The 26542-nt window shown below is 36.4% G+C and overlaps 1 protein-coding gene across 1 annotated transcript in view; it reads right to left on the minus strand.

Annotated features, from left to right (window-relative positions):
• Positions 1–26542, minus strand: part of map3k22 (mitogen-activated protein kinase kinase kinase 22) — an 81729-nt gene that overhangs the window by 2535 nt on the left and 52652 nt on the right. The window contains exons 11-17 of the mRNA XM_048174035.1: positions 20430–20491; positions 16864–16935; positions 13279–13443; positions 11366–11514; positions 11151–11282; positions 4585–4714; positions 181–358 (exon numbers count right to left, since the gene is read on the minus strand). Of these exons, the coding sequence (XP_048029992.1) occupies positions 181–358; positions 4585–4714; positions 11151–11282; positions 11366–11514; positions 13279–13443; positions 16864–16935; positions 20430–20491 (888 nt within the window). The remainder of the gene's footprint in view (positions 1–180; positions 359–4584; positions 4715–11150; positions 11283–11365; positions 11515–13278; positions 13444–16863; positions 16936–20429; positions 20492–26542) is intronic.

Consider the following 26542-nt stretch of genomic DNA (forward strand, 5'->3'; position numbering starts at 1 on the left):
ATCGCATTTTTTCTCTGATATCTTGAATTTTAGGAGCATTATAACTGCATAAATTATTATGCCCTAATTATTGATACTTTGCGCTAATTTTACGAGGAAGTGAAGGATTTGTTCTTTTGAACACATGGGATGGAAACAGTGTTTTATTCACACGTTTTATGCTAGTGCATCAGCTCTCACCAAATATCTGCTTTGCGTCCGTATCCTTCTCCATTAATGACTTCCGGGCTCATCCAGTAGGGGGTGCCGGTGACCGATTTGATTCCCGTCCCGGACATACAGATGGTCTGAATGCGCTTGCTAGCCCCAAAATCTCCCAGCTTCACATTTCCAGAGGAGTCCCTCAGAATGTTTGCGCCTGTGAGGAAACACATGTAGATTGAGTTACACCAGTAGAGATGTTTGTAAGACCAATGATGACAACTGCATAAAATTATAAGCTGCCTATGGCTGATGGCGTTTGAAGTTTGAGACGCAGTCTTTCTTCCCACGCTTCTAGTCGGAGTGATTTTCCGTTGCTTTAGCTGTGTTGCCTGTGAGATTTGTGCTTGTTTGAGTAGTGACTAATTCCCACCAGCCACAAGATTTCCACACCCTGATAGTCTCACTGTATTGTGAAGTGAAAATTAAGAAAAAATATGAGAGGAAAGACAGAGACTCCTTCCTTTGCGGCCACTCTTCTTGTGGATATTTCCAATAGAGGATCTTTGGTTTGTGGGAATGACAGAGACTGTATCGGTCACATATACAAAAATGATGTTTTGTGTTATATTATCTGTTTGTTCATCATGTGGCTTTCTATTTTACCACATGTATTATGATGGATATCAGTTCATTTTAAGGTAACTTGGTATTTTAACATCGCTTAATTTAATATATGGGACATTCTATAGAATTGGTTCAAAGTCAGAGTTGGAAACGTCTTTTTCCACAAATGTTGTATGTATGCAAATAGTATAATATCCAAGGTACACATTTCTAGTAATTTTACAGTTAATTCTCATATTGTATTTTCAGAAAGTTTTGGAATATTTTTCCTCTTCCCAAATTTGTCACTACCGAAACACAACGATAAAAAATTTAATAAGAAAGTTTACATTGACCTATTAAGATTTTCTTTACATCTACCTTGTAAATATATTTTTTGCTATTTTAAAAAAAAACGTTTTCACAGGTAAATCAATACCAATTACAATTTTAACAACATTTCAAGTGTAATTTATGAGATTTGTTGTACTTTGAATCCAGTCTTTCTTTGTAAAAGGCATAAAGTTTATCATACTGATTTCATTATATACAGGTGGCTGGTCATATAATTAGAATATCGTGAAAAAGTTCATTTTTTTATTGTAAATTATTTAAAAAAATGAAACTTTCATATATTCTAGATCTACATGTAAAGTAAAACATTTCAAAAGTTTTTTTTTTTTTAAGTTTTTTTTTTATTTGTTGATTAGAGCGTACAGCTAATGAAAGTCCAAAATCCAGTATCTCAAAATATTAGAATATTTACATTTGAGTTTCATTAAATGACCATCCCTACAGTATAAATTCCGGGTATCTCTTGTTCTTTGAAACCACACTAATGGGGAAGACTGCTGACTTGGCAATGGTCCAGGAGACAATCATTGACACCCTCCACAACGAGAGTAAGTCACAGATGGTCATTACTGAATGTGGTGGCTGTTTACAGAGTGATGTATCAAAGCATATTAAATGCAACGTTGACTGGAAGGAAGAAATTGGGTAGGCAAAGGTGCACAAGCAACAGGGATGACCACAAGCTTGAGAATACTGTCAAGTAAAGCCGATTCAGACACTTGGGAGAGCTTCACAATGAGTCAAATGAAGCCGGAGTCAGCGCATCAAGAGTCACCACACTCAGACATCTTCAGGAAAAGGACTACCAAGCCACTTCTGAAACAGAAACAACGTCAGAAGCATCTTACCTGGGCTAAGGAGAAAAAGAACTGGACAGTGAACAGTGGTCGAAAGTCCTCTTTTCAGATAAAAGTAAATTTTGCATTTCATGTTGAAATCATGGTCCCAGAGTCTGAAGGAAGACTGGAGAGGCACAGAATCCAAGCTGCTTGAAGTCTAGTGTGAAGTTTCTGAAGTTAGTAATGATTTGGGGGACCGTGACATCTGCTGGTGTTGGTCCATTGTGTTTTATCAAGTGCAAAGTCAATGCAGCCATCTTCCAGGAGATTTTGGAGCACTTTATGCTTCAATCTGCTGACAAGCTTTATGGAGATGCTGATTTTCTTTTCCAGCAGGACTTTAGCACCTGCCCACAGTGCAAAAACCACTTCCAAGTGGTTTGCTGACCATGATATTACTGTGTTTTATTGGTCAGCCAACATGCCTGACCCCTGAATCTATGGGATATTTTCAAGAGAAAGAAGAGAAACAGTCGATCCAACAATATACAGATGATCTGAAGGCTCAATAGTGCCTCAGCAGTGTCACAGGCTGATCACTTCCATGCCACACTTCACTGATGCTGTAATTTGTGCTAGAGCAAGTCATTTGCTGTAATATGTGCTGCCGACCAAGTATTGAGTGCACAAATGAACGTATTTTAAAGAACTTGAACTTTTCTGTTTTGAAAATATTCTAATATTTTGAGATACTAGATTTTGGACTTTCATGAGCTGTACGCTCTAATCATCAAAATTAAAAAAAAAAAAAAAAACTGTTGAAATGTTTTACTTTACATGTAGGGAATCTAGAATATATGAAAGTTTCATTTTTAAAAATAATTTACAATAAAAAAAATGAACTTTTTCACGATATTCTAATTATATGACCAGCACCTGTATACATTAAACCAAACATCTTAGTTGATAATTCAATATACTTTATTTTTGACAAAACATCCCATGTTTCGGTCATGACTGCACATTTTCAGTAGTGACAGCAATGTTTTAGAAGCAACCACATCATGTTACAGAATTTTAACTCAAAACACTAATGACTTGCATAATAAAACATACTAAAACCCTAATGATTTGCATAACTGTACTAAAATTTAGCTTTAGTAATTTCCCCCAAATAAACTATTATGTGTTCCCTTTTGTCACTACCAAAACAATGATGTTCATACCGAAACAGTTACAACCGAAACATGTGGTGAAGTTTCGGTTGTGACAATTTTAGACACTTTTAAGCCGAGCTCAAAGATACTAATCAGCACATGGTTACCTTGCACAGTTTTGAACAGTTGTACACACATAAAAACTAAATTTTAATCGAATAACACTCAAAAAAAAAAATGATGTCACTACCGAAACTTCACCACATGTTTCGGTCATGACTGTTTCGGTAGTGACAATTTTCGATACTTTTGAATATAGCTGAAAGATGCTAATCAGCACATTGTTAACTAGCACAGTTCTGAACAGTTGTACACACACAAAAACAAACTTTTATGGAATAACACCCAAAAAAGTTTGCTTAATTGCAGAAAACAGGTGTTTGGTAGTGACATTCCTTAAAGTTACACACAGATTTTCAGACTTTTGAACATATTTAACTCAAAATGATGGTACCTATCTACTATGAAAGAGAGGCTATGAGAAGGAGCGACACAGGAATATTTCCTGATCAAAAATGTAAAAGTGTGGTTAAATTTGGTCTCAGCCAATGGACTAAAACTGTTTGAAAAATGTGAAAAATGGAAAAAAAAATGGAAAAAATTATTTCAGTATTATTTTCACAAGTTGAAATTTAGGGGTTAGGGTTCAGGACAGCCACCTCCCAATTGAAAGTACCCAGTAAATGATGATTTTATATATATTAAGCTTACTGATATTTTAAACATTATTGTGGGATTCAGTAGATAATAGAAAGATCTTAGTAAAAATCTAAAATTTAAATACTTGAATGCTTTTTAAATTTGTTTTTTTGGTTGTGGGACAGCAGTTTGCACCAATTCTGTAGAATGGCCCATATGCGGTCATATCATATGCTGTAAAACATACAGGCCTCCATTACCTGATACATTATTACTGCATTTTTTACAGTGAATTTTATGGTAGCCACAGCTGCCATTTTTTATTGTAAATTTAAAAGGATAATTTTTTACAGTGATTTAAAACTTTTTGGGTGAAATGTTCTGCTTAAAGTGTTTGTGCCACATTTCTTTAAACAAATAAATGTGACTTGGTTTGCAATTTTTATTTCTTTTATGTAGTACAATGCCATTCATACATTCTGAAGTGTTTTTGGGACCACTTGTTGCTTTCTTAATAAATTGAGAGATTAAAGAGTGTCCATGTCTAGTAGAAGCAATGCAGACACTGTCTGGTAAGTACATATGATTTAGAGGATGTGTTTAATGTTGATGCTTAAAAGAAATACCTAATAGACAGGTTGTTAATTCTGGTCAGAGTTCAGCCCTAAAGTCTGAAGGAATGCAAAACCTTTCCCTCTTGCTATTTTTGGCAATACCTAATGGAAGTACGAACACAACTCTACTTAATAACAAGAGATGTATTTTAGGTAGTGCAGTGTAAGAGACACTATCCTTTAGATTTACATTGCAAAGCAACAGCCTACTGCTCTTAGCCGAAGGTGATTTACCTTTGATGTCTCTGTGTACGATCATGTTGCTGTGCAAATAGTGGACTCCCTGTAGGATCTGTCGGGTGTATCTGCGGGTGACTTTTTCAGTCAGCGCTCCGTACGCCTTCAGTTGGTCTTTAATAGAGCCCTAGACACACATGGACACACAAATTTATCATACTGTTCAACAGAGTGCTATTAAACAAGAGCAACAAATCTCGCTTGAATTCAGATACCATATTCAGCATATAAAGTATGCACGTGTTTTCTTCTCTAAAAGTAGAAAAACTATAAAGACTTTGTATTTTTATTAGGAAACTTAAAAAAACAAGCTTTCAGCATATGCTTTGACAGGAAACATAAAAACAGGATTCAAACCTGTTTACCAAAGGATACAGTGCAATGGAAAATGGTTTGACCCCTTCCAGATTTCCTGATCGCAAATGTTTTGCTGTTTTATTTTTGTTCATACTGTATGCAGTAACAAGTATGTATTAAATAACACGCACAAAGTATAAAAATTTGCTGTGTAACTCTAGTGCACTTTTTACTCTAGTGGATGATAAAAACAAATGCTATATATATATATATATATATATATATATATATATATATATATATATATATATATATATATATATATATAATTTATTATTAATTAAATACAATTTACATTAAGGTTCAATTTCTTAACATTTGCTAACTACAATAGTTTACATGAAATAAAAATAGGAAATACTTCTAAAATATTCATTAATCTTACAGTAGTTAATGTGTTAAATCTGTTAATATTTCATAAATCTGAGCTAAAATGAAATAACAATGAACAGTTTTATTAACTATTATTTAATAATTCTAATAACTATTTTTATTAATTAAAATTCACAAATATTAATAAATACTGTAACAAATGTACTGTTAATTGTTAGATAATAAAATTAAAATTTAAAATAAATTAGAATTATATATTTAATTTATATTTAAAATACATTTATATTTATTTTATATTTAATTACTGTATATACATTTAATCATACACCACTATTAATAATATTAACAATAAAAAATATTTAATAGTACTAACCTGTGTAAAATATAATTAAAAAATAAAATTATATATATATATATATATATATATATATATATATATATATATAAAATAATATTTGTGCCTGATTTCCTTCATTGTCTTCAGAAAGACAGAATTTCTTCAATGTGTAAGCAAAATGGACAAATTAATCAGAGTTGAATCAAATGAAATTGAAATTGGAATCTAAACCAATCAAGAGCTTGTGAATCGAATCAAATTTAATAAGGAAACCCGTATCGATACCATTCCTATTTTCTTTTCTTTCAGGAGGTAAAAAAAAAAACACAGATAACGTGCAAAAAAACAACACTGTTAGCGGGCACATTCTCAATTCCTTCTTTTGTTTGTTTCAAGAAAATGACACTGTTAAACTTACAATGAATCTGCGTTTTCCAAATAATGACAAACCCACTCCAAAATGTCACTGGCTTATGAACATATCCACAGTGTTCTTTGTCAGCACAACCGCACAGCTTTACGAGTTCATATATATATATACATATATATATATATATATATATATATATTACAAGTATATATATATATATATACACACACACACACACACACACACACAAACACACAAACACACTAACACAGTCCAGTGTTTGCAAGGAAGTCACACTCAGATGTGTTTACAAAACTGGAGCTGGAAGTGTATAGTTTGTCAGGACTCTGAACTTTTTTTTTTTAGCTTTCTGGAAAAACAGATCATAGTGCCAAACGTTTCTCACATGTGTCTGTGTTTCTTTGAAACACTGGCCCAAACAAAGTTCATATTTCCTCGGCTTTCCTGTTTACACCACTCGCCGAAGAAACAATGTCTCCTCAAGGACAACATTGTGAAACACCTGTGACGCAAACTACAATGCCTTCCTAGCAATAATACATTTGCACAGCTCCTTCCAAATAGTAATATTTTGTATTATGAAGTTCCACAATGTCCTTTTTAATTTATTAAAATGAAGCAATGTGTACCGCACATGCAATCCTACTGTAATACACTACTACAGGCTCTAGCGTTCTTCTGATCCCTCATTATGCAATACATTTCTCACCTCATGTAACCCTATTCCACATCCTACTCATTCAAACTCTTTCTCTCTTTCTCCTGTTCCCTTCACCTCTGCTCTTATCAGGAGACAGCAGTGCTGTGCCGAGGCTGGTGGCTTTGGCTCTAAGCAGCGATGCATCTGTCTGCCAGAGACCTTGGTGAAACATTCCCCTTTACCAGACAATATGTGACTAAGACACTCAGTCTGCGCATATTAAAATCGAGCTGACAGATGGGACAGACCACGTCTGACGCTCATTAAAACACCCATTTGCAGAGAAAATGAACTCGTAAAGCTGTGCGGTTGTGCTGACAAAGAACACTGTGGATATGTTCATAAGCCAGTGACATTTTGGAGTGGGTTTGTCATTATTTGGAAAACGCAGATTCATTGTAAGTTTAACAGTGTCATTTTCTTGAAACAAACAAAAGAAGGAATTGAGAATGTGCCCGCTAATAGTGTTATTTTTTTGCACGTTATCTGTTTTTTTTTTTTTAACTTCCTGAAAGAAAAGAAAATAGGAATGGTATCAATACAGGTTTCCTTATTAAATTTGATTCGATTCACAAGCTCTTGATTGGTTTAGATTCCAATTTCAATTTCATTTGATTCAACTCTGATTAATTTGTCCATTTTGCTTACACATTGAAGAAATTCTGTCTTTCTATAATGTTGTAAACTTGTCACATTGTCTGGTCTGATTCACTAAAAAGAACCAGTTCATAAGAGTCATTTTGTGAATCGAGCTACACTGCTTGTGCTTTTAGTGTTTTGATTCACTAAAAGGAACTGGTTCATATGAGTAATTTGTTTGTGAATCAGGCTACACTGGTTCTGCTGTATATTCTGATTCACTAAAAGGAACTAGTCTGGTTCATAAGAATCATTTGTTCGAGAATCATCCAAGATGATGCACTTAATTAACCGAAAAAACAAAGTGTGGAATGTTGTTCACTTCATGCACTCAACTGTCGCAGCTTTAATTATGTCAGACTCCGATGGTGAATGACAAAATAAAAGTCATAGTGCATACATTGAGTACATAGTGCAGAAGTACATAGGGTGTAAGTGTATATTGTTTAGGGTTGTCAAAAGTACTAACAAGTCGGTACTGAAATTTTAAAAATGTGATGATACCAGCACTTCCCCCTAGCATTTTGCATTTTTCCCACCAGCATTTCCCCCCTTAGCAATGGCATTGGCTATTGTATTCATGTACTCAACAGATATGTCTGATTGCTTACACAGATACACATGGGAGCATTTGAAAGCAGGCATCTATCAGCGGATTGGTCTATCAGTGGATGTATTTGGGCTCTGTTGATAGACGCCTGCTTTCAAACGCTCCCGTGTGTGTCTGTGTTCTGGTGAAGAGCATCAAAGATGTCTATTTACCACATGTTTTTGAAGCGTTGATCACTGTAGCCAATCACAGACATATTTGTTAAAGGTGCCCTAGAACTTTTTTTTAAAAGATGTAATATAAGTCTAAGGTGTCCCCTGAATGTGTCTGTGAAGTTTCAGCTCAAAATACCCCATAGATTTTTTTTAATAATTTTTTTAACTGCCTATTTTGGGGCATCATTAGAAATGAGCCGATTCAGGGTGTGTGGTAGAAGTCTACAAAGAAGACCCGAGACCCGAGGACCCGGGACCTGACCCGGGACCCGTACGGGTTCGGGACTATATTTTAAATGGTCAGCCGGGTCCGGGTCGGGTCCTAATCTATTACTTCGGTTCCCGGGTCTGATTAACATTGTGTCTATACCCGAGCCGATCTGATTCGGAGATCACCCGGCCCTGTTTGCGTGTTTTGTAACTTGCAAAGTATGAGCCGAGAAATAAGGTGAAGAAAAACACGAGTGACCCCAGCCATCAGAAGCAGAGCGGGCAGAGTTAATGCAAGCAAACGGTGATCATCGAGTTTTACTATTCCTATCGTGTGCAACAGTAATACATACAAACTTCAAATCTCAAGAACTGCTTGTAGCCTTGCACATTCGCATTTAAATAACATAGCCTATTTCAAATCATTAACAAAATATGAACTATCACACGAATGTTTTCTGTGACGCTTAAAGCTTATGTTTCAGGTTGCTCCAGCTAACGCGCATGTCACATGCGAGCGCACTTTCTTTCTCCTGTTTTTATAATAACATTATGCCGTCTTGTTATATCTAAAGTTTTGGTCAGACTCGGCTCAGAAATCACAGAAATGACCGCAAATAAGTAATGCTAACATCAGCGGCCATGTCACTGAACAAGCAATCGTTATTATTCAAAAGGGCAAACAGTCAAAGTTATTTTATTATGTGAATCGAGTCTCGAGATACAACGAAATAATGCAAAACTGCAAAGTCGCATTTGTCATCGTGACAGCAAGTGAACTTTTAAAGCTGGAATAATGAGTGGATTAAGCATTTCAATCGGCAAGAGTAATAAAGAGGAATAACGGATGAACTTTCTTGGCAAGTGCATCACAGTCAGGTACAAGGGAGAAAGCTACAGCCTACTAATATTAGGTAAGACAACACGTTTTATTTTCGCAACTTTTTTATTGACTTATTAATAGCAATTTGCTGTGGAATAGACCTATGTGTCGATCGGGTCCAGACGGGTCGGGTCGGGTTCGGGTCCAGCTTAGACGAGTCCGGGTAGTACATTTATTGCATTTCTCGGTTCTGCACGGGTTCGGGTCCAACTTTCAAAATAATAGTCGGGCCGGGTCGGTTCCGTGTAGCACATTTACGGGTCTCTTCGGGTTTGGGTATGAATTTTTGGACCCGTGAAGACCTCTAGTGTGTGGCCCTTTAAATCTCGTGCTCCACGCCCCAAGAGCTCGCGCTTGCCTTAAACAACATAAAAAAAGTTCACACAGCTAATATAACCCTCAAAATGGATCTTTACAAAGTGTTCGTCATGCAGCATGTCTAATTGCGTAAGTACAGTGTTTATTTGATGTTTACATTGATTCTGAATGAGTTTGAGGCTGTGCTCCGTGGCTAATGGCTAATGCTACACTGTTGGAGAGATTTATAAAGAATGAAGTTGTGTTTATGAATTATACAGACTGCAAGTGTTTAAAAAATGAAAATAACGACAGTCTTGTCTCCGTGAATACAGTAAGAAACGATGGTAACTTTAACCACATTTAACAGTACATTAGCAACATGCTAACGAAACATTTAGAAAGACAATTTACAAATATCACTAAAAATAACATGTTATCATGGATCATGTCAGTTATTATTGCTCCATCTGCCATTTTTTGCTATTGTCCTTGCTTGCTTATCTAGTCTGTTGATTCAGCTGTGCACAGATCCAGACGTTAATGCCTGCCCTTGTCTAATGACTTTCATAATGTTGGGAACATGGGCTGGCATATGCAAATATTGGGGGCGTACACCCCGACTGTTACGTAACAGTTGGTGTTATGTTGAGATTCACCTGTTCTTCGGAGGTCTTTTAAACAAATGAGATTTATATAAGAAAGAGGAAACATTGGAGTTTGAGACTCACTGTATGTCATTTCCATGTACTGAACTCTTGTTATTTAACTATGCCGAGTAAATTCAATTTTTGAATCTAGGGAACCTTTAAGCGCGTGAACACAGTGGCCAATCATGTGTTTAAGAATCTGCTCAACAGCACTCAAAATGCTATGGGGAAATGCTGGTATAGTCACAGTTTTTTAACATTTCATTACCGACTTGGTACCGAAGTTGGTACTTTTGACAACCCTAATAGTGTATAGTGCGTCATTTGGGACACAACTTAGTCTTTCTTTATGTTTTGATTCACTAAATACACTGGTCTTGCTGTACTTTCTGATTCACTAAATGAACCAGTTCATAAGAGTCATTTATTCATGAACTGGGATACAATGAAAGTTTTGATTCACCAAATGGAACTGAGTCATTTGTTTGTAAATCGGGGTATACTGGATGTGCTATATGTTTTGATTCACTAAAAAGGAACCAGTTCATACAAATCTTTTGTTTGTGAATGAGGCCACACTAGACACGCTGTATGTTTTAATTCATTAAAAGGACTTTTTGTCATTTGTTCAAGAATCGGGCTTCAATGATACTATTTTCAATAGAAATACATTCCTTGACATTATTTGACATTATCGATACATAGGGCCTGGTTAAACTGGATTGTCAATGGTCAGTGAATAAGATGCATGTTTTTGTGCTGAAATCTTTCATGCAAATGTGGTTGTTTGGTGAATTTACCCAAAGATGTATTTGTTTTCTCATTCGTACCATGGTATGCATGAAGTCTACATAAACTTAAACAAAATAATTAATGTAACGAACAATAATAGACACTGAGAGCCTGAAACTAATGTGTGCAAGTCATTCTAAAAGTAACATTTCCTCCAATAATAGCAATAACAGAGCAAACACAATATGCTCTGTGTGGTTTATACACACCCCAGGCATGAATTCCACAAAGATGGACAGTTTTCTCTGCACCGGATCACGCAAGCAGCCGTAATACTGCACTATACGCTCGTGACGCAGGTTCTTCAACAGCTGAATCTCACACTCCAGTGCATTCACTTCCTGTGGAGTGAGACAAAGAGAAAATTTAGAAAGTCTATTCAGTGCATAAATACTGTCACCACCTGAGTCCGCTTCATACATACCTTGCTGGTCTCCTGACAGTCAGGGTCAAAGGGCACCTGCTTGGCCGCCAGCTCACGTCCCGTGTCGACATCGTAGCAGAGGTAGACCTCGCCGAAAGCGCCCCGACCGAGCAGTTTCCCCTGACGCCAGTTTACCGGAGCCCTTGGGGCTGAGGGTTAGAAGAAACAAACCACGTTAACCTCACCAGCACGCTGCAGACTGTAACTCAAACCAGATGAAATCACAGACAGACTAGCTGACGACACCAAGTCAAACCGCAACTGTATTTACAACTGGATGCAATACAGATTTATACTTTCAGATTTATTTGCAACTGTTCCCCTCTCAGGCAATAAACTAAGGTTTACATGAACTGAGAGGCAGACAGTGAGCTATTGGCAGTCGCTGCAAGTTAATCAAAACTAAGTAATACACACCTGAATGTTCTTTAAATCAAGGTGGTGTTGAACTGAAGCAAATCCTTCAGAGTGTGTTTTTTTTTAAACATTAATACATTTAATACGTTTTTTCTCTTTTTATGGCTCTCTACAGTACACATTTGCAGCATGACTGATGGCTATCATGAGCCACATACATAATAGCACAATATGTGTCTGCATTTAATATTTCTGCTATTGTTCTCTAAACATGCTGCATGGATCTAATCTTAGATAGATGAACTTTATGTCTGGATGCAGTTAAACTACACCCAAGTCTGAGAACAACCCTCGCCAGACAAGATTTACGCATCTCTCAGATTCATTTACCGCTTACTCTATGACGGACACTTTTGCGTCAGCATTTACGATCATCTTAATCAGCTTAGTGCTCTTATAATGATATTTGACATGAAGCTATCTGAATAGTTTATGGAGGATCTGGGGGGAAAAAACCCGCAGGCAGACAGTAGAGAAGAGCGTTCATGTTCATCCGTCAAATTCAGGCGCCCGTCCTAGATTAATGGATCTGATTAAAGAACCTGTTTACTCATTGTGTAGTTTTGGTTTGGATATTTTTCCATGTTTTTCACTGTATTGTTGTCTGTTTTTATTTGTGTGTAAAATATAAACATGAAAAAACTGTTAATTTGCTTTAACTGCTTTGATCTATTCAATAAAAGCAGCTTATGTAAGTCATTAATTTCCAGAATTGGACTAGTCTTGTTGTATGCTTTTGATTTACTAAAAAGAATCGGTTCATAGGAGTCATTTGCTTGTGAATATAACTACGCTGCTCGCGCTGTATGCTTTTGATTCAATAAAAAGAACCAGCTCATCTGTTTGTGAATCGGACTACACTGCTTGAGCTTTTGTTGCCCTAAAAAGAAACTATTCATAAAAGTCATTTGCTTATGAATCAGACTACACATGTTGTTGATTCCCTAAAAAGTACTGGTTCATCAGAGTCCTTTGCTTGTGAATCAGACTACAATGGTTGTTTTGTTTGTTGTTGACTCACTAAAAAGAACTGATTCATCAGAGTCATTTGCTTGTGAATTGGACTGAACTGGTCATGCTATATGCTTTTTATTCACTAAAAAGAACCAGTTCATAAGAGTCATTTGCTTATGAAATGGACTACAGTGCTTGCACTGTATGCTTTTTATTCACTAAAAAGAATCATTTGCTTGTCAATCCCACTACATTGATCATGTTATGTTTATTTTTGCATGCAGGCCACAGGGACAACTCGATATAAAGATGTTTCTTGCCGTTATTTTGTGGTACAGTCTTTTTGCTGTAAAATATGATTTCTTTTGCTGCGGTGCTAGATATGCAATTGAAAAGGGTGCAGCCCTACATACGAAACACAAAAATACACTAAAATCAGATATTTATGGTCTGGAGGCAAGTGTGCAAATGTGTTTAATGGGATTTTCTTTTCTAATTGTCTGCATAAATGTCCTCATGTATATGTATGCATGTGCTCTCACATTTAGGACTGTTGCGTTGGCAGTTTTTCTCAGTCCAGCTGATGGTGTGCAGATCTCCACTGTACAGCAAAGCGCTTTCCCCATTATAGCTGCGTGTACGGCTGGACGGGACCAGCTGAAACAGGTTCTCTTGAGGCATAAAGCTTCGAGGGAAAGTCCTCCGACCTGTATACACACACATATTTTATAAATGCACACGATATATAATACAAATGCCCCTTTTAGACCTTTTGACCAATAAACTTCCATGACCTTTTGGAGACTTTTCCAGTCATCTGAGAAACTGAATTTATAAAAAGCATTTCCTATCTACATATTAGTGTTGTCAAAAGTACCGTCTTTTTATACCAAGTCGGTACTGAAATTTAAAAAATGTGACGCTTTGAGCTCTGTTGTGCGGATTCGTAAACACCTCTGATTGGCCGTTGTGTTCATGTGCTCAACAGATATGTCTGTGATTGGCTACAATAATCAATATCGGGAGAGTTTGAAAGCACACAGAAGTGTTTGAATTTGAAAGCGTTTTGAAAGCAGAAGCGATTATACACAAATGCTTTCAAAGGCTCCCGTGTGCATCTGTGTAAGCGCTAAGTGAAGAGCGTCATTGATGTCTATTTACAACATGTTTTTGAGGCTTTGATCATTGTAGCCAATCACAGACATATCTGTTGAGCATGTGAACACAATGGCCAATCAGAGGTGTTTATGAATCCGCTCAACAGTGCTAAAAGCGTCACATTTTTAAAATTTCAGTACCGACTTGGTACCGAAGTTGGTACTTTTGACAAAACTACTACATTATAACACAATTACGTTCATTTCCATGATTGTCCCCACACCTGAAAATTACACTTTTTTAAAACTGCTCGTTATTTCCAGGTTTCACTCCACCGTATCCGTATTTAATAGTGTTTCCAAGTTTGATTTTTAAATTCCAGGATAGCATGGTGCTAGAAACAAGATCATAGGTTCGACTCCCAGCCAGGGAACGCACATGATGCACGTCCTGATTTTGCTGAGTTAGATCCTGGGTCAACATTTTGTTGATCCTAGAACAACATTCCAGTCTGAAAATTTAGTCTTAACCCTATTCCTACCCCTAAACCTAACCCTACCCATAAGTTATCCCAAAAATCAGAGGGAAATGATAGATGAATAACACTGATGTAGAAGCACCAATTCATGATTTTAAGCCTAAACTTGACATAATCTGTAAAATTGTCCCTCAAATCTGATTGGTTGATTTGAATGTTGTTCCAGAATCAACAAAAATGTTGACCCAGGAACATGTCGAACTCAGCAAAATCAGGTTATGCCGCACAGCACACATTATTACCTTGAAAACACTATAATCTGCTTTGGTAAGAGCGTCTGCCAAATGCATAAATAACATTCCCCCAAAATGGAGTAAATCTCTGCAGAATTCAAATTCCTGTTCTGAATAATCTCTTCATGCTTTAAGGAACATGCAATCAACACGTCAAGCCACATGTCTACACATGCATCTTTATATTCCCTGATTCTCTCTCTCACGCTCTTCTTTTCCTTTGTCTCTCACTTCCTCCATCAACCTTTCCACAATGCAGGAAACTCCTCTCAGTACAGTGTTTTGCAATAGTCAGAGTGCCTCATCAGGGAAAACACAAATAAAACACACACACAGACCAGCTCTTTAATACAGTACACTCAGTTCTGGGGAAACTCAAATCATGCTGTGGCCATGTGCACAGCTTTATCTCTTCTAGATCCTGCCTCCAGCACTACATGTAATGTAAGGAACATGCTGAAAAGATCAGCACCTGTATAACAGCATCAAATCAGCATTAACAAGCCTTCTAGTCTCTTCAGCAGGGATGAAAAGGGGTTTTGTATTTTGGTATTGGCGGTCTAACAATTTATGGATCTGGGCTGCAAACACATGTTTGATTCCAAGTAGGAGAATCACCAAGAACACGATCCTGCTCTGTGCCATTGTGCAACGTCCTCCACGCTAACACGATCCAGAGGGAAGGTCCCTGCAATTAGTGAATTGTGACTTGCTTTGGATAAGAAAGCATCTACTAAATGTTAAGCAAAGTATTCATTTACTAATTAGGCGCTCTGAGAATTGAGAGGCTCCAAATACCATACTGAGGTTTTTGCTCTTAACACCAGTTTTCATGCAGACTTTGTGAAAACAAAATGGTGTCATAAGAAACAAAACACATGTGAGGCCAATTATTTAAAACAAATCCAGCAGGCCAAGGCAGAAATTTTAAAGGTGCCCTAGATTATGTTTTTAAAAGATGTAATATATGTCTAAGGTGTCCCCTGAATGTGTCTGTGAAGTTTCAGCTCAAAATACCCCAGAGATTTTTTTTAATTAATTTTTTTAACTGCCTATTTTGGGGCATCATTATAAAGGCGCCGATTTTATGCTGCGGCCCCTTTAAATCCCGTGCTCTCCGCCCACAGAGCTCGCGCTTGCCTTAAACAGTGCCTTAACAAAGTTTACACTGCTAATATAACCCTCAAAATGGATCTTTACAAAGTGTTCGTCATGCATGCGGCATGCATGCTTCGGATTATGTGAGTATTGTATACTGTTATATTGTTTACTTCTGATTTTGAATGAGTTTGATAGTGCTCCGTGGCTAACGGCTAATACTACACTGTTGGAGAGATTTATAAAGAATGAAGTTGTGTTTATGAATTATACAGACTGCAAGTGTTTAAAAATGAAAATAGCGACGGCTCTCTTGTCTTCGTGAATACAGTAAGAAACGATGGTAACTTTAACCACATTTAACAGTACATTAGCAACATGCTAACGAAACATTTAGAAAGACAGTTTACAAATATCACTAAAAATATCATGTTATCATGGATCATGTCAGTTATTATTGCTCTATCTGCCATTTTTCGCTGTTGTCCTTGCTTGCTCACCTAGTCTGATGATTTGGTTGTGCACAGATCCAGACGTTAATACTGGCTGCCCTTGTCTAATGCCTTTCATAATGTTGGGAACATGAGCTGGCATATGCAAATATTGGGGGCGTACACCCTGACTGTTACGTAACAGTCGGTGTTATGTTGAGATTCGCCTGTTCTTCGGAGGTCTTTTAAACAAATGAGATTTATATAAGAAGGAGGAAACAATGGAGTTTGAGACTCACTGTATGTCATTTCCATGTACTGAACTCTTGTTATTTAACTATGCCAAGATAAATTCAATTTTTCATTCGAGGGCACCTTTAATAAATAATAAGTAACTAACTAAATACATTAATAACAATAATACTTCTTATTATATTTAAGGCTTTTTAAAAAAAAAAAAAAAATAGACAAAACAATAACTAACAGTGAAATAACTGACAGCTGGCGTGCAGATTAGATTAGAAGTCATTAGATTACAACTCTTTTCAGCATCATTAACCTTGGTTATTCATTCAACTTAATTACATTTAACCTCTCAGTTAAAATAAGTAAAACTGAATCATAAGTTTATAAATAATTTCAGAATAATTAAATGACATACACAGTCACTGTTTTCATTTATTATAAATAGAACAGTTACACACACATTGTTCTAAGGGCAGATCTTACCGTCACCGTAGTCTTTACTGCGACTGGACACATGGAACTGCCGAGGGAAGGTCCCGTGTTTCCCATGACGTCCTGCAGGTGGAGCAGTTAGATACAGGCCGTATATAAATAAGCTATGATTTACAAACAGACATGTTCTCCTTATTTACAAAAAATAGCAATTTTGATCAGTAAGTACATTTGATTTTAAGGCAATATGTAACTGTGCGTGAAGTCACTGAATAAACAAATCTGTGAGGGAAATCTCAGCAAATCAGATATTGAGGAGCTCTTTATCTCTCACACACACACACACACTTGTATATGTGGTTTACGGGGATGTAATGGTTTTTATACTGTACAAATTGTATATTCTATCCCCCTACACTATCCCTACCCATCACAGAAAACTGTCTGCATTTTTTTGAATTTCAAAAAAACACTGTTTAGTATGTTTAAGCCATTTGGTTAACTAAGACACAGGAAGTGTCCTCATAAACCATGTTTACGTTGTAATACCCATGTCATTATACACATTTGTGTCCTCATAAACCATGTATACAATAACATACACACACATATAAATGAAGTATATATGTGTATATAAGTGTGTATAAATGAAATTAATTTAAAATTTAATTACATTTAAAATAATATACAAGTAACATGTATATTAATGTATACTATTATTAAAATAATTACATCAAGACATGATGATTTTAATGTATTACTGTGGTTTATTACAGTAGTAAATTGAATCTAGGAGAAAATATGCTTAGCTGTCATGTTTGTTTGTTTGTTTCCTTTTCTTTATTTGTCAAGAAAATAATGCAAAATTATTTTGGGACACGAAACAAATATAAACATTCTGATATGGTGTCATGCTCCAGGGTTTCTGTTTTGAATAATTTATTACAAATAATAATAAATCCTCTCTTTAAAAAAAAATTAAAAATGGTCCTCATACAGGCTTCATTTACTTTGTGTAAAATATAATATGTGGTCATTCAGATTCACAAAAGAAAGAAAGAAAGAAAGAAAGAAAGAAAGAAAGACCTGAACAAAATAAGAGAGAGAGTTACAGAGTAAGTGTGTGCGTGTAAACACTGACTAGATCACTTGAACATGATCGCTGCGTTCTGATGCCGCATGCAATTGAAAGCAGCTGTTGAGCGAGCGACTGCCTCCCCATGTGCTGTTTGCAGCCCGTCTCCCAGGGAGACCCAGTGATTTGCTCTGTTTAGAAGCAGAGCGCAGGGAGGAAAAATCTACTCACAAGAGCAAGGGGGAAAAAAGGCTGCTCTCTATGGAGCAATCCTCAGTGTTGGGAATCTGAATGCATGTATGAGTGAGTTTGGCCTTCGATGGAAAGACACGTACGATGTCTGTATCATAGAGCTCTTTTTATTCTCTAACAGACTGGGATATAAACGGTTTGCATGTAAAAAGGAAAGTTTCCATGAAAAGTGTTTTTGTGCATGTGTGTGTGACCGGCCTCCCTCTGTTGGGGAAGATTACTATCTCATTATCAGGCAGGCCTGCTCTATTTGATCGCCGCTCAAGAGGAAAAACAACAGAGGGAAACCGGGCATGAGCATGAGAGCTGGAGAGAGTGACAGAGCAACGGAGAGACAGAGAATACTAACCAGGGAAGGACATGAGAGAAAATCTCCTTGTTTAACCACTCCAGTAACTTTCAATTTCTCAGCACAGCAGAAGAAAAGGAATGAAAGGGGAAAGAAGAGTGAAAATCTCATTCTCTCCCTGTCGATACAGGTCTATAACTCTATTCCAAAAACCTAGTGAGCTGCCTACATATGCAGACTTTTCCGGCATCACACTAAAAGAAAAATCAATTTCTTAATCAATATTTTTTGTCTTATTTTCTAGTATAAACACTTAAACATCCTTAAACAAAGATAAATTTACTTGAAAACTAAATTGATATATATATATATATATATATATATATATATATATATATATATATATATATATATATATATATATATATATATATATATTTATTCAATTTAACATAAATTCAACAAAATTTAATGACAACATAAACTTGAAAAATGATTTCTGAAAGATCATGTGACACTGAAGAGTAATGGCTGCTGAAAATTCTGCTTTTCCATCAAAGGAATACATTTTATAATAAATTTCATAATATATTTCAATTTCATTACTGCATTTTGATCAAATTAATGCAGCCTTGGTGATTTTAAGAGACTTGTATACTTTTTTTGTTATATATTTTTTTTTAAATCATAATTATTCCATTTTTTTCAATAGTGTATATACAAAAATATATAAATATTTATACATTTAGAATATCTCTTGAATTAAGTTTAAGTTCTCATAAAAATTTAAATAATAATGATGATAATAATAATAACACTAACAATTATTACATTTTCTGAAAATAACCTTAATATTTAACGAAATTTTGATTCCAAAAAATACAATCCTACAAAGAAGCATCCCAGAATGGATGAGCAAAATAAACAAATCACCAAAGATGGCGGAAAAAAGCTAAATGTTATCAATGTTATTAATATTAATTGTAATAAATATAACTGATTTAATACAGAATAATAACAAAGACTATAGAATAACACAAGACGTGTCACTCGTATTGTTTTGAATGGGAGAAAGTGTAACACGCAATACGGCGGAATAAGTCCCGCCTTCTAAATAAGAGCCAATCGCTGACTGGTAAAGTCATCGCGTCACTTCAGCAGCCGTTAGAATCACCGGTTTCTATAGAAACAGTCAGACGCGCGCCTCCAAAGAGACGCTCATTTAGGTCTGCGCATTAGCTTGATCCAGCCTGAAAAAATAGTTTTTTTTTTGTCATGATTCGAGCATTTAGAAACTAAATTTATGAGCCGGTTGTTGTTAGATTTCATTGGTGATTTCAAATATGAAATTTAATCATAAGGTTGGCGAACAGTTTTGGAGAATTTGATGTTTCCCCATTCAAAGAGATTGCATGATGCCCAGGATGCCCGAGAGGCGTTTCAAAGATGGCCGCCGAGTGAAATGACTTGTCTTAAAGGGACTTTGATAATAATGAAAATAAATTAATCAAAATGGACCTTTTATATTCATAAACTACTACTATAAATATATTTCAAAACAGAAAATATTAATAAAAATAAATGAACTAAAATAGAATAAATGTTATGTTTATAATTAATTTAATACAGAAATAAACTGAAATCAACATTGAGTCAAATCTCCTATGCACTTCGAAAATGAGTTCCTGTCTATGTAGAATGTCAAATCAGTCACTTATTAGGCTCTACTTCTGTTAGGATGCTCCCTTAGAAGGCAGCTGCCTATCTAGGCAGTACACAAAGCAGCTCACTAGGTTTGGGAACAAAGGTAGAATCACAGCTGCATTCAACAGGACTGCATTTTGACGCCCCATTAGCAACACAGAGTGACCACAGTCAACAGCTCAAAGGAAGCACCTTTGCTCCTGTCATAGAGAGCCGGCTCTATAACAGAGCAGAGACCATTAAAACAAGTCACTGCTCTGACAGAAATCCATATTCACTTGCTCATGTCAACCTCACCTTTGTATTCATAGTTGAGGTTCAGGTAATTGTTGTCCCGGTTGCTCTGGGAGAATGGCGGGCTGTGGAAAGACAAGGAGAGATGATGGGTTATTTTTGCTTGTTACTCCCCTGTGTGCAGTGGTGAGGTTGGGCCGCACCGTCTGCCTGGCCTACATTCCTGCACCGCACAGTCCCCATTGTGCCAATGTGACCGCCTGCCACCTGTCGTTACGTTGAGGATGGAGACTTGAGATTTTCTCTACCCGATACCTGACCCGAGATACCAACGTCTGACCATTCAACACGGTTTTGTAGACTTTTGAATAGCGCAGTGAAAGCGTTAAGTGTCAGTCAAATCTGTACAATGCAGTGACCCAAAAAAAGATTTTGAAACATGTAGGCCACTATCTATGTGGCATTTGCAAACAAACGATGCTAAACCTTTTCACTTTATTAGCCATTTTGCTTTTATGTGGTGGTCACGCTATTTTTGAAGTATATAAAAATATTTCAGACCCCAGAACAGATATAAGCAACAGGATATGAGGTCATGCTCAATGGTTTTGGTTTTCGGGTCAATGTTTTTTCCTTAAAGAAATGAATACTTTTATTTATTGCAAAAGTAAAGACATTTAAATGTTACAAAATATTTCTATTTCAAATAAATGCAGTTCTTTTGAACTTTCTATTCATTCACAAAAATATTAAGCAGCACGACTGTTTTCATTGATTATGATAATAATAAGTAATGTTTCTTGAAAACTAAATCAGCATATTAGAATGCCAGAATTTCTGAAGGATCATGTGACACTGACGACTGCTGAAAATTCAGCTTTGCCATCACAGAAATAAATTGCAATTTAAAAATATAAATTGTAAAAACATTTCATTTTTGATTTTTTTTTTTTTTATAGTGCCATTTCATTTGATATTTTGTTATTTAATCCAAATGCATTTGCATTGCATAGCATAAAATCATGCAATTATTTCCATAAAGGTATATTTTTGTGTTCTAAAGTTCTTGGTAATGTTATTTATACAGAAAACAGATGGGTAACGGCATTAATCATATTTTCCAGGCAAACAAATGACTAAATTCAATCTGCCATTACTTGCTCAGCTGTGGGTAGTTAGAAGCAACATTCAATTTTTTTCAGTTTTAAATCAATGTAAGCTGTAGCTGGCATTGATTCACAAAACAAAGGTTCTAGCATGTTATAAGATGTTGCAAGACTTTTTTTTGAAAATGACAGCTCTTCGGTTTTCCTCTTCTAATCAAGACGTGTTGAAAGTCAACATAAATCAGCAATAGCAACCCATTTTATTTGAATAATATGTGATGCGTTTCTGAGTGAAAATGGATAATCAATGAGAAAGAAAAGTAGAGCAGGACTTGATTTGATCCACAAAAAGTATTCTCCTCGCTTCATAACATTAAGGTTGAACCACTGTAGTCATGTTAAGGGTTGAATGACTTGAAGTCAACATTTATGTGATTAAAGTCGAGTCGACGTCATTAATGAACAAATAAGGGGCCGTTCACACAGAACGTGTTTTTCCATTCCAATGCGCTACTTTTCCATTGTTTTTCTATGTAAATACGTGACATACGGATATGGATCATTGCGCTCACATTTTGCAGCGTCTCGCGCATGACATGGTGTTCTAAAAATGCAACGCTCAAGTTCAAATCAGTTCAACTTTTAAAAAAACGAGTCTTGAGACCTTGCGTTTTTTCCCTATTCCACTGCCCGCGTTTCGCGTTTTTGAAAGCAAAACGTGAACGACCTCGAGCTGAGGTCTCTTTTCTAATAGTGAAGCTGTGTGTTTTAGTTACTAAGAAGCAAATGCTAGAACTTTTCAGTTACTAAACTATTTTATTGATAAATGACAGAACAGTGTTGACAATAATGATTCTGTATGTGCGCGATCTATCTGCACGTGATGTGCGCGCTACTGTCTGTGTGTGTGCGTGTTATGTAGCAGCACAGTTTCGGACGCCGACTAACATACCTGTACAATAAGCTGTTTAAAACTTGCATCCAATCAATATTGAGCATACAGATGGTATTATCAAACATATCTTATGGAGCGCTCTTGAAATATGCATTTATTTGTCATTAAAGGTGCTAAAGAGGATCTTTTCGTCGACTGAGAAACCAAAGACTGTTACTGAGTTTTTGAAATGAGCGCATGCGTAAGAATTTCGAGGGAACGCCTCCCAAAACTCGTGCACGGGCTGTGTCGTGTTAGTGGATTCATTATGTCGGACTCACCGCAGGTAACTCATAATCTGCAGTTGATACTCCTGTCTCCTGACAAAAACATTGCATGCGGCGCCTGTGGAGTGTGGAAAGTTACTGGAGTGCGCAGCCGCGCTTGTCTCTCACAAGGAACGTCATGGCAGTGATTGACAAGCCAGAGGGCCAATCGTTTACGCGATGATCGCGTAAACGATTGGCTGATGTTTTCAAGGCCCTACCTCGTGCACAGATGATGTATATTAATATTATTCCTTTCAGTGCACCTAATAAATAGTCTTTTATCAGTTAGTAAAGACAGTTTCAAGTAATATTGCAAAAATGTATAAAACAAAACATCCTCTTTAGCACCTTTAACTGTTGGATACGGAGCATAAATGTGAACTTCAAAGATTTCTTATCCTGTTGCGCCCTAAATAGGCATGACCAGCGACTAGTCAACGTCATGCTTCAAGCGTCATGGTGGCAGCAATTAAGTCGACTAGTCGATTAGTTGGTGCAACCCCTAAGTCACGTGGACTATTTTATCAATGCCTTTACAACCTTTCTGGGCATTGAAATGTGTTATGACGTTGCTGTGTATAGGGAGATCAGAGAGCTCTCGGATTCCATCAAAAATATCTTAATTTGCGTTCCGAAGATGAACGAAGGTCTTACGGGTTTGGAACAACATGAGAGTGAGTAATTAATGACAGAAATGTAATTTTTGGGTGAACTAACTCTTTGAAATAAAATTCCGATGACGTGTTTACTGGCATGAGGGCGGGACAACCTGTCAGTCACATGAGATCACAGCAATAGCAAACCACAACCCAATCAATTCCCCATGAACAAATTCAAGTCCTACTTTTTTTTATTTTGGAAGGCGTTTCTCTTGGATATACATCACATTAGGGAAGAACAGACTACCGCAACTTGCATTTCATGCTGACTTTAAGATTCAAACAGCCCCGTTTCTGCTCGCTCTATAAAAGTCAAGATGATGTTTAATTAAAAAAACAAAACTCCATTTGAACTCTTACAGGCGTTGGCAATAAAAAACATCATGAGTTAATGTGCAGAGGGACATAAAGTGATTGTTGCTGCCCCGACCCTGTTATCCCTGTCCGACGGTGACGTCAGTACTGAGCGGGGGGATCAGCAAGACCCCGGATAACGGGCACACACACACCCGCAGTGAGGGGAAAAATTTCCATGCGCTTGTTTCCTGCCATTGTTCTGAGGGCTAAAAGCCAGATAAGGCTCGTGCAGGTAGCAAGGTTTTCCTTTCTCTTTCCCTCTCTCTCTTTCTTGCTTTCCTGTCTTTCATTCTTACTCTTTCTCTCCCCTGTGGTTTTTCACACTGCATTATTGACTGACTCATTTTATAACAATAGTGCTCAGGCAACAGAAAACAGCATAGATTGGTCAGATCAACCCACTCCCTCTCTATCTTTCTCTCCTTCATTCTCTCTCTCCTAGCAGAGCAGAGGCGGCGTGCGATAGCACTGGAATCCAGGCGTCCAGATAAGCGAGCTGTCACCATGGTGACATCAAGAGCTTCCTGGTTGGCCTTTGATTTCATTTCCTCTCTGGACAGTTGCTACATTTATCAAATATCTTGTCTAACCATAATTATTATAATATACTCTTTAAGGTGAAGTGTGTAATTATCTCATTTTATATGCAGAGACAACAAGTAAGGCATTTTTAGTTAACTAAATACAAGTAGTGACAATAGTAAACTACATATTTCAGTAATGTGAGTAATTTTGAAACAGTGTCCAATAAGGTTAAATGGGGCTGACTAGTTTATAGTGGCTTTAGTGGCTATAAATTGGAAAAACAGATTCTAAAATAAAATACTAAACTTAAAAAGTCCAATAATTAATTTTAATTTAATTTTAGAAACAAAATATTTTGTATTATACAACATTTTATAACCTGATTTCATTAAATGGTACCTAAAATTAAAATCGCACATGGTTCGCACATCGCACGCTTTATTTTGATAGTCCACTTTATACATTCTACTAACTACAAGTAACTTTGCAACTACATGTCAACTACCAGCCATTAGAGTATTAGTAGATTTTCTTCTTAAAGGTGCCCTAGAACTTTTTTTTAAAAGATGTAATATAAGTCTAAGGTGTCCCCTGAATGTGTCTGTGAAGTTTCAGCTCAAAATACCCCATAGATTTTTTTTATTCATTTTTTTAACTGCCTATTTTGGGGCATAATTAGAAATGAGCCGATGCAGGGTGTGTGGCCCTTTAAATCTCGTGCTCCACGCCCCAAGAGCTCGCGCTTGCCTTAAACAACATAAAAAAGTTCACACAGCTAATATAACCCTCAAAATGGATCTTTACAAAGTGTTCGTCATGCAGCATGTCTAATTGCGTAAGTACAGTGTTTATTTTGATGTTTACATTTGATTCGGAATGAGTTTGAGGCTATGCTCCGTGGCTAACGGCTAATGCTACACTGTTGGAGAGATTTATAAAGAATGAAGTTGTGTTTATGAATTATACAGACTGCAAGTGTTTAAAAATGAAAATAGCGACGGCTCTTTTGTTTGCTTCTGTGAATACAGTAATAAACGATGGTAACTTTAACCACATTTAACAGTACATTAGCAACATGCTAACGAAACATTTAGAAAGACAATTTACAAATATCACTAAAAATATCATGATATCATGAATCATGTCAGTTATTATCACTCCATCTGCCATTTTTTGCTATTGTCCTTGCTTGCTTAGCTAGTCTGTTGATTCAGCTCTGCACATCCAGACGTTACTGGCTGCCCTTGTGTAATGCCTTTCATAATGTTGGGAATGTGGGCTGGCATATGCAAATATTGGGGGCGTACACCCCGACTGTTACGTAACAGTCGGTGTTATGTTGATTGATTCACCTGTTCTTCGGAGGTCTTTTAAACAAATGAGATTTATATAAGAAGGAGGAAACAATGGAGTTTGAGACTCACTGTATGTCATTTCCATGTACTGAACTCTTGTTATTCAACTATGCCAAGGTAAATTAAATTTTTGAATCCAGGGCACCTTTAATATCTGCTATAAAAAAAAGGTATGATAAATTGTTTATTATAAATACCAGGCTAATTACTAAAGGCTTTTTTTTAAGACCAATTAGTAGACTAGGGTCGGTTGCACCAGCTGTGCGTAATTTGCAAGTTTTAGCATAAAGTTACAACTTGCGCATTACAAAAAATTTTGCACCATTAAACGTTGAAATGTAACTCTACGTATAAGCTAAATTTTTACTTTAGACTCTGTATATATATAAGACTGCTATTAGGTCATTGAACGTAAATCGTGATTTTCGACTGATCGCATGTTTATTCATAAACCATATAAATCATAATAAAGGCCCTTTAATGCCTACATAGCCTAATCAGCGTTCAAGCGCACGCATAAAGCTTGCCACAGCACACCGGCAGAAGTAATGATTATGAATGTGTCAGGAAAAAAAACAATTCAAATGTTTTCCATTTGAAGTGGTTCCTTTAAAAGTAGACATTTCACTTTCTATAGATATATTTTTCATGTCTGTTAGGCAAGTTTCATTGAGTTTCAGTTCTTTTTTGGCTCAAGTTCACAGAGAGAGATGGCATAAATCGCACCATGTTTGCTTTCATTATTTTACAAAAGCACGTTTTGTTGTTATTGTGAGTGTACACAAATAAACAGACTCTTCACAGATTCAAAAGATGTATTACTCTTATCTGTATGACCAAAAATGACAGAGTGTTTTAAGTGCAAGTGATCGCACTGGCGCCTCCATGTTAGCTGTTATGCAGTAAGTGCACTACTATTCAGCTTTCACACTCAAGCTGCCATGTAAAGTTTCAGATGAAGCCATATTTGA

Source organism: Megalobrama amblycephala, linkage group LG22 (genome assembly GCF_018812025.1).
Source record: "Megalobrama amblycephala isolate DHTTF-2021 linkage group LG22, ASM1881202v1, whole genome shotgun sequence".
In the NCBI taxonomy this organism is placed as follows: Eukaryota; Metazoa; Chordata; class Actinopteri; order Cypriniformes; family Xenocyprididae; genus Megalobrama; species Megalobrama amblycephala.